This window comes from Micrasema longulum, unplaced genomic scaffold (assembly GCF_059751315.1).
Source record: "Micrasema longulum isolate JH-2025_06_02 unplaced genomic scaffold, ASM5975131v1 h1tg000017l, whole genome shotgun sequence".
In the NCBI taxonomy this organism is placed as follows: Eukaryota; Metazoa; Arthropoda; class Insecta; order Trichoptera; family Brachycentridae; genus Micrasema; species Micrasema longulum.
In genome coordinates this window covers 877,532-894,584 of record NW_028277225.1, presented here as the reverse complement: position 1 = coordinate 894,584, position 17,053 = coordinate 877,532, and the positions used below count along the sequence as shown (strand labels likewise).

The 17,053-nt window shown below is 31.7% G+C and overlaps 1 protein-coding gene across 1 annotated transcript in view; it reads left to right on the top strand.

Annotated features, from left to right (window-relative positions):
- Window positions 1-1,290: 1,290 nt before the first annotated feature.
- LOC148285651 (lachesin-like) overlaps window positions 1,291-17,053 on the top strand; it is a gene marked incomplete at its 5' end in the record, with an annotated part of 84,185 nt that continues 68,422 nt past the window's right edge. The window contains one exon of the mRNA XM_088242434.1: window positions 1,291-1,464. Within this exon, the coding sequence (XP_088098560.1) occupies window positions 1,291-1,464 (174 nt within the window). The remainder of the gene's footprint in view (window positions 1,465-17,053) is intronic.

Genomic DNA, 17,053 nt, shown 5'->3' with positions numbered 1-17,053 from the left:
GCCAATATATTTTAATTTCGATAATATTTTTTTAGTAAATACGTTTATAGGAAAATAAATAAAATATTATTTATTTATTATAAATCACTATCTCCGTTTATATCTTCCTACAAAAAAATACCTATGAAGTGGGCCCGTGCCCAGTCCGTTCTCAGTGAACGATGAAACTAGCCGATTACCTCAGCTTTTTCATCCATATAAAAAAGCATAGTACACTGTATTTTACATCTTCGATCCAGGTAAGTTTTTTAAGCACTAAAAGAAACTTGCAGATATCAAATATTATTCACAGATTCTCTATTTGCAAACTAGTATTTCGAACATTATTTCCGAAGGACTGTTTATCTTTAATAGAATACCGTTGACATATTATGTATCACATAGGACATGTGACATTTGCAGTGGCCATTTTTGTATTATTAATTTTTAAAGAAATTGGCCAGTGCTCCGTGTTGACGAATATTGCTGAATGTCATTGTGGTATTTGTTAACAAACTTTTGAATTAAAATAGTATAAAATAAAGCTACGAATATCGCGTGGTTAATCATTATTGTTGTTTGAGTTGTTTTTCATAGAACTTCAGAAAAAATAGTCATTTTTAATCATATCACTTACATATTATGTTCTTATATGCAAGTACAAATACATTATATTTTTTTGTAGATTAACTATGAAATAAATCATGGTTCGCCACTGAAGTCCAGGCATCTACAGGACTCATGACCTGTCACTGGCTGGTTTAAGTGGCCACTTTACACACTATTCACCATTCTGCCTGTATTTGAATATCATTCTTTCAACTCTTCCATCTGTTGATGTTTGTGAGGTTAAAGAGCTGAAACTTTTATTCAAGAGGGTAATATTCACGTTATTAAATTATTTCACCCAAATACTAGGCAATGCCTGAAAAAAAATCAATTTTTACACATCTTCTTGGACTTATCAACAATGTTTAATTTCACAAACATCACCAGATGGGGAATCAAAAGAATATAGGTGTTTAAATACAAGCAGAATGGTAAATGTCACACGGTGTGTAAAGTGGCCACTTAAATCAGCCAACGACAATTCATATTCCCTTTAGATACCTGGACTTGTATTTTTTTCTAAAATTTTATCCGTCTCTGTTAATAATTACAGCTCTCTAGGAGGTTGAATTCAGTTCTTGTCTACAAAAATTTGGACAAACTCAAAACATTGTTAACTATGTTTTAAAATGAAAACATATTTTAAATATTTTTTCTCATCAGCATGATCAGATATACTGATTTTTATTTTATTTTTTATAGTTCCACCGGACATCGTCTACGACGATACTTCTGCTGACCTCGCGGTCCAGGAGCATGACAATGCCACCCTCAGCTGCAGAGCAACTGGAAGACCAGCTCCAAGAATCACCTGGAGAAGAGAAGATGGTGAACCAATCCTAGTGAAGAAACCTGGCACTAGGGATATTTTCAAACGTAAGTGAATATTTAGCTCTTATATTGCACACCTAGTATCGTTGTTGTTACACGTTTATCTTTGAACTTTACATTATTTTTAATCCTTTGATTTTTTTATTTTCAAATAATCCGACGCTTAATGATGCATTTTTTTATTTATGTTGCGTTTAAGTACTACGTATTGTTATTAATTAGTTTTTAAAGTCCGCAACATGCTGTTATTATGTAATCGTTATCAAAGTGTAATCAGCTCATTGCCGTTCACGAAGAAACATCAACCCTTTTGGGAATATTTTTACAACGATGGGATGGATATTCCTGTAAATTTGTCGTCAATATATGCATCGTGTCCCTATCACATCCTGTGATGCATACGATGCTGCATTGGTCATATGTTACATAAAGGTAAAGTGATTAGTATCACGCTTCAAGTACTAGTCCAGGGCCTCAATTATGAACGCTATCTTCATCTGTATATATCGAGACGGTATACTGTACTATCAATATCTTTCCTCGGTATATTCCACTTATTTGCCAAATTGACATCATATGATTGAAACAAACTAATGAATGACCGCAACAGTTAAGTCCGCGTTCCTTACGTCATTCACATTAAGAATAGTTTTCATTTTTATTTTAAATAGACTTCTGTGATAGAAAGTGCCCACTTCAAAGCGATTATAAACTCCAATAAATCCCAATTGAAGCATAAAAGTTCGCTTGAATATGATTTTGATATGACTTTTAACCATTGCCAAAGCGATATGCTTAACAGCCGTTTGCATTTATCTACTGAAGAAGTACTGAGCGATTACAAGGGCAACTCTCAATACGTTCTCTCAGAAAGATTGGATCAAACAGATGGAAAAAATATAGTAAGCAAATTTATTTTTTACAGTGGTAACTTTCTAACGCCTAGATACTCTTATGTATTAATAGGACAGAACCTAGCTATGTTTCGCATCTAGGCGTTCATTTTATTAAACTGACAGTTTTATCGGAATTTAATTCGTCTTCAAAATTTACTTATTTTTCTCTGATATTTTGAATTGGCTTTTAAGAAAAAAAGTGCCAACCTCAAAACCATAAAAGTTTAAATTGATTGTGATAAATTGCTCTGTGGAACAAAATTTTTGACACTTTTAATGCGTAGATAAACGTATCGAGGAGTTTTAGACCCGTTGGTATAAACTGACGTACTTACATCAAAACTTGATGGTGGGGTGATCGGTAGTATATTTTTGTAGTCGGTCGGGAGACTTTTAACTCTAACTATGACGTCAAACTGAAGCTATGTAATTTTAAAGCGTAGCTATGTGTACCGTGACGTACGCTTCCCCTTGTTTCATATCGATGTACCTACCTTAAACTTGAAAGTAGGGTGTTAGTAGTATATCTTCGTAATCACTAGAGAGAATTTCTCTTCAACTATAGCGTCAAGGTTAAGGTATGACGTCTTTCTCTTCTCATCGTAATTCAATGTAAGGTAATGTTCATTGAAAGTCATACGCTTTTTACGATTATACTCAAGCCAAAAAAATTACATTTAAATGCAAACAACCATTTTATGCTTAAACAATTTTTTTACAAATATATCACACATACAAAAATTAATGAGAAATTTTTAATCATTTGTTTCCAATTCATGTCTTCCAATAGTAAAACTTGTATCTAAAGAAACAAATATGCATTGTACATTTCTAAAAGTTTTAATTCTATGGCACAACGCCACACCAGTTCCTCTGGAGAATATAAAGTTCTTTAGCTCCATACATTTTTCATATTGGATTTAGCTTTGAATAAAAGTATACATACGAAAGTATTACATCGAAAGCATTTTTACTCGAAAAGTGTAATATCATAACAATGCATATATATATCCAACTGACTCAATATACTCAATAGAGTAATGTTTTATCATTCAATATTTTAATTTTATTTTATTTGGGAAATCAACAGTTCTACATACATATTTATAGTAAACAAACAGATATAGTGTATAAACTCAGAACTAATAACAGATTTCCACATAGTTTACAAAGTTAGTAAAGAAAATATATTACATATCAAATAAATACATGTAAAAATGATATTTTCATGTACTCAATAATCAAAGAATTTTTTATATTTATTTTAAGAACATTAAGTTACTGTAAATTGGGCGGGATTAGGACAAGAATGCTTGAAGAGAGGATAAGGAGGGGAAGGGAGATGTACATATTTAAAATTATAATGTCTACTAAGTTACATAATGCATGTTTAGTGTAAATTTTAAATATTATTTGAGATTACCGATAAATCAAGTTCACAATATTATTTAAATGATAGCAGTCCCGAAATTATGTGTCAAACCTAACTCCAATATTGAAATGATTTCCACAAATCTGATTATTTACATCCTACGTAGAGAATTGCATAGTACTCGTATAGCTGTGTTTTAATGTCAAATCTATAAAACAACTTTATGTAAAAGCTTTGTTACTATACGCACGTTAACATTATTATTTTATTTCCGTTAAAAATATAAAAATTTCTAGATACTGATGCCTGATGCTGATGCTGCAAAAAAATAAAAAAATAAATACAACCTTCGATAAAAGAGGATTGGCCTACTACTCGGTTAAAGTGTACAATCTACTTCCATTATCCATAAGGACAATAAATAAGTTCTCACAATATAAGATTGCTATTAAAAAATGGATAGTTGAGGTGGGTTGCGCACGGATCGATGAGTGGATCAATCCAAATAAGTGTTATGTGTGTACTGTTTATGAAATGTGTTCTATTAGACTTTATAAATTGGTTTTGTATTTTATAAATATTTTAGTTTCTTATTATGTTAATGATAATTAGGTTATATATGTTTATTTTATTGTTATTATTATGTTAACTTGGTTAAATAGCTAATCTTAGACATGTTTTACATTTTGTAAAATGTTTTCCTCGGCACGGGACACCCTAGTGAGGAAACATTATTCTGTAAAAAAAGAATACAAACAATGTAAAAGTACAAATAAATAAAATCTCTAGTTTGTTCGCTACTGGGTTAGTAAAGAAAATACTTAACATACTTACCAGGGGCGTGGGGTGGGGTTTTTGATTAGGGAAGCATTTAATATATAAGTAATTGGTACATAATAAAATACACTGCCCTTAAGAAAAGACAAACTAAATACTTTATACAAATGATTAGAAATAATAACAAAAATTTTACATATTTAGTAATTAATTGAAATAACAAATCAACCAACTTCACTTTAATAAGTAGCTGCGAAATATTTTGTGGCATTTTATTTTATTTGACTAAAATGCAATGAAACCAAAATAAACATTATCTTGTTAAATAACATGACTCTTCAACGAAAAAGATTTGGCCATAATTTGAACCCAAAAAATCAACATAATACTCGTATGTAGTGGATTATACACTTTTTTCTTGTTTTTTTTTTTGCACCACAACAGGCCAGGAGGCCCAATTACAATGGTGACTTACATTACAGAATACCCAGGTTTGAGAAAAATCACATTTTAATTTTCGTGTTCTCACCGGGAATCGAACTCGGAACCTTCCGTGCGTGAGTCAAGCGTCTTGATCACTACGCCACGGAGGCCGCCTTAAATAATATATTGATATAATGTTTGAATTGAATTCCACATTTTATTTTGTATTCATACTCCACCACAAAATAATAATTATGATATTATGTTCAGCGCCAAAATACCAAAATCGCATCTGTGCTGCGCGGCGAGGAGTTGCGTTTGCATCGAATGTAACTTTTTTTTTTTTTCTTTTATTATGGCTTTTATTATTTTTGATAATAACAACAAACAGTGTTTACAAATGTTAAATGGGAACTTAACACTATTACAGACAAGACAGAAAAAAACAGATAAACCTTAAACACATGTAAAATAATGTATTGGTATGTTTCGATTGCTTCCGTTGCCTAGTGAGAATTTATGTCTGCGCCTGCACCCGGACTGCGCGGTCAGTATGGTGCTGGAACGGAATTTCGAATATGCTTCCATCGCGATCGTTCTTTAAATTGATACCTAGTCAGCCAGTAGCAAGTACTCGCCAATCAGGTGATCAGTTCGCGCATGACAGCGCTGGTAAACGGATGCGCTGGGAGGTTATATTTCTTTTTAACATTTTTACTACAAAGCAATACAAAAATTTCTCCGCAATTTATCGCGACTACAAAAACAATTATTATTACATTATTTGTTTATATTTTATGATTGATAATTAATTTATTAAACATGCTATTTTATTAACATTATTTGTCTTAATTAAGGGGAACCATTGGTTCCGTGCGTTTTATTATCGGATCGCGCATGATACATACGTACATATTACGTAATTTTATTACGGACTAGAATAAGTTTTTGCTGTTTGTTCGTAAAAATAATTGCTTTATTTAAAAATATAGGGAAAAACATAGTCTATCAACTTCATGAAAAAAAAAGGACTACGCAGCCAGGGCATAGAGAATCGATCGGATTAAATGGTAATTGGAAGAAAGAATGTCCGATGAATACAGCAGATGCGATAAGACTTTCCATATTAGCATGTCCAAGTATATTTTGACTGGCTTTGAAACATGTGACCAATTTTTTTTTTTTGCCATGAAATTCGATATGTTTAACACAATGAAATAATTTGATTATTACACTTTGGCAGAAAAACATATACTGTCATTTCAAACTTAAAGGTGAGCTTCACGATGAAGTTAACTCTAGTTTTAGCCGAATTAAAAAGGCTTGAATGAAACAACGAAAAACTTTTCATTTTTCTAGTTTATACCTAATTGTCTTACTTAAGTTTTTCCTATAATAAATCATATTCCATTCCCTTTAATCAATTATTCCTGGAAGCTGAGCTTTTTGAAATAGGGTAAATGTATTGCCAAAAGTGTGCCAAATATGTTTCTATACGCCAAAATGTATTTCTTAAAAAAATCTTAGACCTGGCTAAAGAAAATATAAATACCTGAACCCCCATATTTCCGTCTCAAAAATGTTTTTCCTCTCTGTTGCAACAAATTTACAAATGCTAGCCAGTCTGCAAGCATTTGGACATACTCAAAACATTGTTGAATTAACTACCTAGTAAAAGAAGAAGTATGAAAAATTGGGAATTTGTTTTCAGGCCTTGCCTAGTATAGGATAGGTTCAGCCGGATGAATCTCACCCATATGATAAATATTTCAGCTCTTTTGCTTCACAAAAGTCAACAAAAGGGAAGACAAGGAGGTTTTGACGTTTAAACATGAGCAGAATTGTGAAATGGTTTTCAGTTTGTCCAAATTTTAGTAGACCGGCTGAATTTCCTCTCTAGGGAGTTATTTAAATCTTATTTTTTTCTGAAAATCACAGGCAGAATAGTGAATGTTACGCAGTGTGTAAAGTGGCCACTTAAACCAGACAATGACAGGTCATAAGCTCTTTTTGCCTAGACTCCCATATTCTCTTCTAAAAAATGATTTCCCTCTCTGTTGTAAAAAAAGTTCAAAAAATATTCTACTGAAAGTTCCAAATCGTCTGAAATACTGGAATACCGCGTAACTATCGATATTTTTTTTTTGCAGGAGAAACTGAAAAGCATTCTGTTAATACATTACTTACAATTTTAATTAACTAAAAATACTGTTCTTTGTTGAAAAACAATTATTTATTTTATATATTGCAATTATTTCAAACTAACAGCTCTTAGTCCCTATAATGAATTTCATACTGTAAAATATTTTCCTAAATAAAACGGGTAACCCAGTATTGTAGTATCACCGACAATATTGTAAATTAGGACACGTGTAGACATTTATTTTTCAAAGCTCCAAAACTGTTTAATGCATCCGTAACACTTGTGTGGCTATGATGTCACACTCGTCAACATAGGACACAATATTTGATATATCTCTCTTATTTTTTAAAACGATTAATTCGTATTTTTTGCAATCTTCAAATGGACATTTTCACACCCGATTTGGAAAGTTAAAATTGTATAACTTGGCTAAATGTTCATACAAAAAATATTTATCCTTGCGACGAAAAGAACGAATGTCCGCTTATTCGCGACACATCTATACGGATACCTTATACAAGAGAGAGCACGAAGATAGAAGTCATAACAAAGAAGACAGAGACGCTGTTCTGCGGTGGGTATCGTCTAAAACAGATTCAGTCTTCAGTCGGTTGATGACAGTGATGGGGGACGCACGCGCGTAACATGAGCGGTGCATTTGTGATTTTCAATTTATTTTGCTATAATAGGGATAAATTATATGTTTGATTGCATAAATTTTGGAAAAAGAATTATGAAACAGTATATCTTGTTCATTTTCTTCAAATGTCTGAACTTTAGAAAATTCCGTCTTTCACTAGTGGTAACACGATGTTACATCACCGCGCTCAACGGGATTATTTACCACAGTCTTTTAAGGGTTAAAGAACAATAATAATATCTGGTGAGAAAACAAATTCCCACGCGGATGCGGGGTGCAAAATAGCGGGGGCAAAGCCCCAGGCTTACAGTAACGTTTGTTTTAATGTTAGATTTGTTTTGTATCTATCGTATTTAACCTGAAATGATTTTTTATGTACGCCTTTTTACAGGTAATATTCATGTGAGTTTTTTTTCTGGTGCAAAATTGAGTGTAAAAAGCAAAAAAAAATAAATTATCATGGACATTAGATTTTATTACACGAAAAACTTTTGCATTAGAAATGCGAAAACGAATAAAAAAAATTGAAACTAGTGATTGCTTCGTCTTAGAATAAAAACTTGATACAGAAAACTTGCTTGTAAATATATTTATTTATAGTAAAAATAATAAAGACAATATTTTTCTGGCAATAATTGACTTTTAATGCTTAAGAAAATACCCATTAGTAATATAGATTGGTTCAATTGTTTTTTGGATTTCCAAAACATTACTGTTTTTAATCATTTATACATACATAGTAAGAAATCGTTTCATTTTATAATGTGACAAGAAATTCTAAACGTAATTTTATATTCTTAAATAAAAGGATTCTATGTATCTATTTGTATGGTAGCATTTAAATGGGTTATTATTTGTACCATACAATTAGCGTTATTTCACATATATGAGATAAAACAGGCATTAGCAGGAACAAAGTGATGATATTTCCCATATCTTTTTGTTGTGAATCGTTCTGTAGAAAGTCGAGAGATCCCGTGGGTAGCCCAGCTTCTAAGATAAGCCTTGCCGAGTCTCGTATAAACTGAAGATTGCGAAATCAGAACAGCCTGATGCAGTAAAAGCCTCCGAGTTTTGTTAGCGAGGATAAAATTAACTTAATATTGCCCTTGGGATGTGTGTAGTGCACTTTATGCCCAAATCTCCCCCCACTACCCCCACCATTATACCCCCTCCTTTAGCGAGGAAAGCCGTAAAATGAGAGTATCAATCTTTTGCATTTTAGTGCAGGGATATAAATTGGCTTTTAAAACTTTTATTCATCTTTTTAATGCAAAAGGTGATGGCTTTATTACATTTTGAACATGTTTCTAAACTAACAAATTACAGCCAAATAGTGAACACAGTGTGAAAAATGGCTATTTAAACCAGCCAATAACATGTCACTCATAAGACCTGCAAATACCTAGACTTCCATATTACCTTCTAAATATTCTCCATCTCTGTTGGAATTGGTAATTTTTATAGCCTTCTAGGTTATGGAATCCAATCTTTCGTTTAAAAGGATTTGTTCAATTTTAAAATATTGTAAATCCTACCTCGAAAGTTTTTACTTTACAGTATGTGCTTTTTATTGTTTTAAATTAAAAATTTATTTTTTAAACTATTTAGCAAACAACTATGACGTACGATGTATGTTAAAAGAATGTATCCATTAAGTTAACAGAAGAAACCAACAATAAGAATGAAAGAGACTGCGAGATCTTGCATAGATGCATATACTATTATGCGTGTTGTCCAGATGTTTATTGAAGTGCATGTATATGTTATAATTTCTAATTAACTTTTTTGCAATTATATAATAACGTACATGCTTCCACTTTCCATTATGTTGTATCCCAACTCAACACAGGGCTCTCGGTCTCATAAAGTTTGGAATACGTTTTTTTTGTTAGATACCTTTATGTATTTTAATTTATTATAAAAATAAAATACGAGTGATACTTTAATCAACAAATTTGGAATATCCAGTGACCAGTTTCATCGCTTTCGCGACATCTTCGAGACTGGTATCTTTATTTAAAAAGTTCAATGTATTTATACAAAACAAGTTTTATGAAAGTAAATTAAATAAAGTTTTTCTTATCTTAAGGATCATTATCAATTTATTTTTTCCCTTCGGGTTAACTAATGAGTTGATGTAATGCTATTTCAATGAGTTTAAGTATTGTTATTTTTTTTTTTTAATTTGTAGTTTATTTATTTATTTTATTTTTATTAACACTCAAGGGCAGCATTTATTTAATTATTTAAAATACGTATAACAATTTGTTACCCACTAAGTCTATAAACTTTTCGGTGGGACACGTTCTTTTTTTAATAACAGGTTTATTTTACATTATTTTATTTATAATTTATAAATTTATTTACTAACAGGTACTATAAAGAATCGAAAAGATATTTGTTCAGTTCTTTTTTTTTTCATTTAAAGATCTTTTATGTAAATGATGGTTTGTGGGAGATTATTGAACAACCTTGGAATAACGCAATTTAATGTTCGCTCTCCGAAGTAATTTGTAATTCGCGGAACGATCCGGGAGCCCTTAGTTTTAAATCTATATAGACCAGCCTATCACAAAAGTCATCAGATGGTATAGGTGAGGTTATGTGGGTGTTCAAACGTGGTAAAATATTACATACCGTGTAAAGTAGATACTTAAACCAGCCAATGATAGCCTAAATAAATGCCTAAACTTCCGTATTCCACTCTTAAGTTGTTTTCCTTATTAGTCGCTGTAGATTTAAACAACTTCCAATGAAGTGAAAAACAGCCTTGTCTTCAAACATTTGAACATACTAAAATTAATTGTTAATTTTATTGATTTTGACAAAATTGCAACGTTACTTTTTTAGTGCAACTCTGAGATATTTTTTAAAATGTTGGTTATAGTTTGTTAATGAATTCATACAACTCATGCACAAACACCGAGGTTTTAATAAATGGGTTTGGAAAACAAACAAACCAAATCGTTTGTCAACCACTTCGAAATATTGTATTGTTCCTGAAGTGCAATATGCGTGTTACTAACGCGTAGATTCTACACAGAATGCACCTCCCATCGCATGCACATTTCAGCAAACTATTTACGGTCACAAGCGCTCATAATATGCTGAAAGAAGTGATTTACTGTTACTGCTAAGCTCTCAGAATTCAAATGTTACATTTTACATGGAAATATTGTAGTCATAGAGAAATAATTTATGTTTCTGTTTTACGTTCAGTGATATTCTGTATTAATTGGAATTAATAGTCGTGTAACAAAATTTCTGTTACAACTTCGTATTTTTGGCTTGGAACACAATAATGTATTCATATTTATTTCGTTTAAGAGAAATAATTTTATTCCTTGCCCTTGTTCAAATCGCTTTACTAATCCAATTTGTTAGCTAGTATAAATTGAATGTACCATTTCAGGTCATCGTGAAAATCAACAAGAAACGATAAAATTACAGGGGGTAGATTTATTTTTACTCTCATAGTATTTCTTCGTTTGTGTAAAAGAAAGCAAATACACAAACGAGTTTACAATGAGGCTGACTAATTTACACTCGGTTTTTTTATGCAGAATTGTTACCAGTGTGCCACTACTAATAAGAAAAAAAATTAAGCGATAAAAATCAATCCACGCTATTCCAACTTTACCGTATCGTCTGGGTTTGTAAGACCACGGCCTGTTTAAAATCCGCCTATTGAGTTGAATGTTTGCAGACAAAGATTGGATCTTACCTATTAGGGAATGATTAAAATAAACATATGAACAATCTATTTTTTGTCCTGGAGGGTTAAAAATTTGTTTTTGTATGTTTCTGCATAAAACTAGTACCCTGAACGAGCGTTTTAGACTCAATGGCTGCTCTTACCTAAAAATCCTGGATAGAGAAATCGAGTACAGATAAATCCACCTCTGTGCAGGGATTAACGCGTTTGTCTACCATTCTTAACATTCTAGGTTCGATTTCTAGCAGGATGGACCTAAAATATCCGTGTAAAAGGTATCCTGCAATATTTCACTCTTCCAGGACTGGCACCTGAAGCGAAAAACTAATCACCATGTTTTTATGTAACAAATGATCTATATACGATGTATTCGGTCTACAAATGCAGTGTTTCATACACTTGCAGAAAATGGAACAATAATGACAGTAGAGGAATATCATCTAGATATTTACAGCGCCAATACGCTGTCATTGACGTGTATAATTTGCCACTTTACACACTGTGTAACATTTCCCGTTCGGCCCATATTTGAACATTCATATAAATTATTTCATATGTGGTTTTTTGTTAAGTCAAATTGCAGGTCATATACCCTGTAAATAATTTCTAGACTTTTTTATACCGATTTAAAAAAATACAACCCTGTTTAATATGTGAAATTTGTAATTAATACGACGCCGCGCGCCGCCTTAAAAACAACAGTATTTATTTTCTAAAATTTTTCTCTTGTTTTATTTTTACGTGGATGAAATTATTTATGAATATAATACCCGATTTAAACTAAGTGTACCCTCCCTTATTATCCTCCGAATCCCCTCTTCGTGCACTATTCTATTTGCTTCTCTATACGCCGCTCTCGTTTATTTCAATAATAAATATTTTCCAAACAATATTCCCGTTATTACTAAATATTAGGGTTCCCTCCCCAACCCCACCCATTGTCCGTCCCGTGTTTGGGAAATGTGAAAGGACATGCAAACCTTTCAGTAGTTTCAATACCTATGTTGCTAAAACGTATATTATACTTTTTTATTTAAAATAATATCGTTACAACTACCGTGTTTTAGCGTCACATAAATACCGAATATTAATAAGTTTACAGATTAACATAATAAATCCATTGAAAAGTTTTTCTCGAAGATCTTATATTACCTATCGTTTTTTCAATTTTAAAATAATATACCTACTGTATTTTTTTTAAATATAACAAAGCTTAAAAATATAACATAAAACAGAAAAAAATAATTACAAGAAAAAAGAACAGATACAGCCTGTGCGTGGGTATACATGATTTTATCCGTTTTACTTTACTGCACTACACAATAAAAATACACCGTATAAATATTTTAATGTTTTTATTGGCGGCCTCCGTGGCGAAGTGGCCAAGGCGGTTGACTCACGAACGGAAGTTTCCGGATTCAATTCCCAGTAAGGACAAACAAAAAATCGGTGTTTCTCAAAAAACATTATTTCTTATAAATTCTTGTAATTTTTTTATGAAGACTTGACTATCTAGAGACAATGGACGATGTTTCTGGGGTTGTATATATTTTTTCATTTTAGTAAAATTTATACGGACGGTATTTGAGTAGTAAAATATTATTGTGGTAAAATAATATTATTGGTAATTTCTGTGTTAGGAAAGAATGTAATACCGTCATATATTTGAAAAGTGAGATATATATAAAAGGTTCTCTATATATTATTATTTATTCAAATGCTCAATATAATATAACATATGGAAAGATTGTCAAAGCAGAAACATCAAATTATGTTTGTATTATTTTCGGAGTTTTCATTTTTTGGAGGTTGGTATTTTTTTTGAAAATAAAAAATAAATATTGACGTCCTTATAATTGTCCCAAATATAATAAAAAATTGTTGTTATTTTCAACGAGTTGTAAATAACTTACTATTAGAAAATGGAAATTGAGTTGAGGTAGAGTGGAGTTTGAATCTCGGATCCCTGATATGCGAGTCCGCGAAACTAGCCACGGAATCACACCCGATTAAAGTATTTGGCGATACACATAATGAATTTAGACCCGAAAGAGATATTTTATAATAGAACATCGGGTTGAAAGTGTTTTTGGGAAACAAAACATTACGCCATTTTCTTGTGGGGGAAGGCAGAGAGAATAAAACGCCATACCACTGTGTCTTTTCATGCAGATCTGGTTTTTTTCTGAATTCGTTAATCTTCTCATGCACATGCGCTGATTATTCCGACTTTCGACATGACTATCTTCAAATATTTGTTGGGTTTGCTCACGATATGTCTTCTGCGTTTTCAACATCTATCAACCTACGCATTGCTAATATTTTTACTCGTTCTTTTTCCATGCATTCGCTTTACATGATCTAACAAACTGTTAACAAAAAGGCGGACTGTAAATGAAAAGCGAATTTCATTCAGTCTTGTGAATTGGGAAATATTTGAGAAAGGAATAGGTACACAGAGTGAATACCTACCTTTAATCAATCTAAATGTTCTTCAATTTCTGGCACTGGATCGCAAATTAACTTTAATATGACAGTGTTTTTCTCGACGCGCGACGATTCCAAACACTTTTTATCCGATTTAATGTGAAGTCAAAAATGTTGTTTTGTTTTTGTTCTAAATCCGAATCTTCTAATTTTGAATATCTTCTTTCTTGATGTTGGGTAAGTACCATAAGAATGGGTCAAAGGAAGGATGGGAACGAAAGGTAATCGGCCAGGAGTAGTTTCGATCAATGCTCTTATTTACTTAACACAAACGCCGAACACTTTTCTTGATTTTGTCGATAAGGCTTATCTCAGCCGTACAAAATACATGAATCTCGACTTTTGTTCACCTATCGTACGTGGCATTAATTGTATTTCGACAGCATTCAGCCTACTTTCATGTTTTTCTTCTATTCCATACTTGAAACACACATAAAAGAGTTTTTTTTCTGATATTACTATTAAGTATAGACACATATTGCAGCAGAGAGGGAAAACATTTTAAAGAAAGCAATACGAAACTTCAGGCACTTTTAAAACTCCCTAAGGGACAGTGGCGAACGCTTACTTTTTTTTATAGGTAAGCTATATGTTAAAAAATAATTTGTACCTTCGTTTACAGGCATATAAGTCATAAGTTATGCAAACGCCTTTTTTCTGTGGCTTTGTGTGAATACAACATCACCTCTCCGCTTTAACTGAGAGAACAGAAGACTAAATACCCACTTATTTAAAAAAATAATTATTACCAAATTTTTCAAATTTGTAAGTGTATTCTCTATTATTTTAATACTAAACATATATTTAAAGGTTGAAAAAAAATATATTGACACTGAGCACCGCCACGTGACTGCCGCCATCCGCTTTGATTCCTTCTAAAAATTAATAATGCTAAAAATTGACACGTGCACCGACCGAAGCGCCACTAACATAACATTAAGACAGGCGGATGAAAGAACTGGTGTCATTTTTCCACTGTATAATATCAAATGAAAATAGTCCTTTGGAAATTATGTGTTATTATTAAAACATTGTGTTATTTATAAAAACACCCACATACATCGTTTCTTGTGCTACGCAAAATAAAATACAGTTATTTTTGTTTAGGAAAATATAAATATCATTTAAAAATTTTATAACGTGCTATTTGAACGAAAAAACTCATTTTTTATCTCTGCAGTTCCTCGTTATTTTCTTAAGTTTCTCTTTAGTCTGAAACTAAGTCTCTGGATGGTGTTATTAGCCTGTGTTTTCCGTGAGCGTTCAGAACACATCGTCCGCAAAAAACGACGAAAAAATAGGTGGTCTTAAAATATTATCACGAAAAAGAGTTATTGGGTAATGTTCCAGCCATGTTCCGTAGATACTGTTAGAACTCGGCGGTAGATAATGCCGAGTAATGGCTTGAAGAAGACGAAAAAGTAAAGAAATGGACAAGGATAATGTTTGAAAATGTTTTGGGCCTATTTTATGGAATTAACTCTTTACACGCTCTATAAACGTGTGTGTGCAAACAACAACATGCGAACAGACTTCAACGCCATTTTGATTTAGTAAACATTATGCTGATATTAAAATAAATAAAACAACTTTGTTTTTAACCAATATTTTTTATTTTTCACCGACCGGTTTCAAAGCAAACAAGCTTCTTTGTCAAAACTTTATATTATGTTGATATTTTGTTTGTTTATTTTACTTCATGTTTGACATTGGTTACACATTAGCGTACACCGACCAATATTTTTTAACCAGAATGAGAATGAGAATGCAGAATGAGTTTGCTAACTCATGGGAATAAAATTATGTTTTGTAGATTTTTGTATTTTGAAATAAAAAAAACAAAAAAAAAAAAAAAACACTTTTGACCACTTACCGACGGTTAATGTTTAACAGTTTTGAGACATACTCATCTATTCGTCAGAATACTCACTACACAAACGTTCTACAATAAAATTCACTCAACCTTTACCATCACCGGAGTATGCATAGTATTAACGAATAAATACATTAATTAGGTGCAGATTTACAGAGTCTACAAACACGACCATGTCCAAACATGCACAAAAAATTAGGTTGAGAATATTAAGTATTATGTTGGAGAATGGGTTTCGGAAAGGGAAGGATAGGTGTTTTAAATTTACACGATTGGTTAATATTATTTTTTTTATCAGAAAGGGGGCTGTATTGAAAATATATTTATTATTTATTTATTCGGGGAATATTATTTTTCAAAGATTATTTAATGTGAGACAGCAATGTACTTTTTATATTTTCATAGTAAACGTGAAAGAATATTTTATTATTTGCACGTAGGTTTAGTGAGTGTTCTAATGAAGAGACGGATACTTTTTTAAACCTGTTGAAATAAAAAATAGGTGAGAAGTAACATACTAATATTAGTCAAAATTTTTGACCACAAAGTTAATTCTTTAAGCATAAATAATAAAACACTATTTAGTTCCAATGCTTTTGTACAAGACGAAAATAAATTTTCTTGGTTGTGCCATATAGAAAAAGTAATGTGTGTATATAAGTAAAATAATATCGATACTAGTCTTCAATGGGATAAAAGATTTAAATAAGAGGAAAGAAGGAAAGTTTAATGAAGAGACGGGAAATGTTTCTTTAGACGTGATTTCAGTTGCTGCAGACGTGATTTCAGTTATTCGTTTTTAATGTTGGACGGGAGATGAATAGTTGGGTTGAAGTGACAGATATATACGAGTATGTCTTATATTATTATTTTAATCAAAATGTGAAATTGTTAAGACACTTTTTTGTTGATTTCACGAGTACCTCCAACTATTTTTTGCTTATTAAAATAACATAACTAAGTCAAGAGTGTCGACATAATAAATTAATGAAAAATTTATCGAAATGTTTTACCATAGGTCTGGTCTACCGAATATTTTTATTACCTGTGAATGTCATTGGCTGGTTTGAGTGGCCACTTTACACACTGTGTAACATTCATCATTCTTAACATATTACAACAGGGATGGAGAACATTTAAGAGAAGGTAATATAGAAGTCCGAAGAGAACGTTACACGTTGTGTACAGTGTGTAAAGTGGCCACTTAAACCAGCCATTGACAGGTCATAAGCCCTGTAGATACCTGGACTTCTATATTACCTTCTCTTAAATGTTCTTCATTTCTGTTGTAATATGTTAATATAA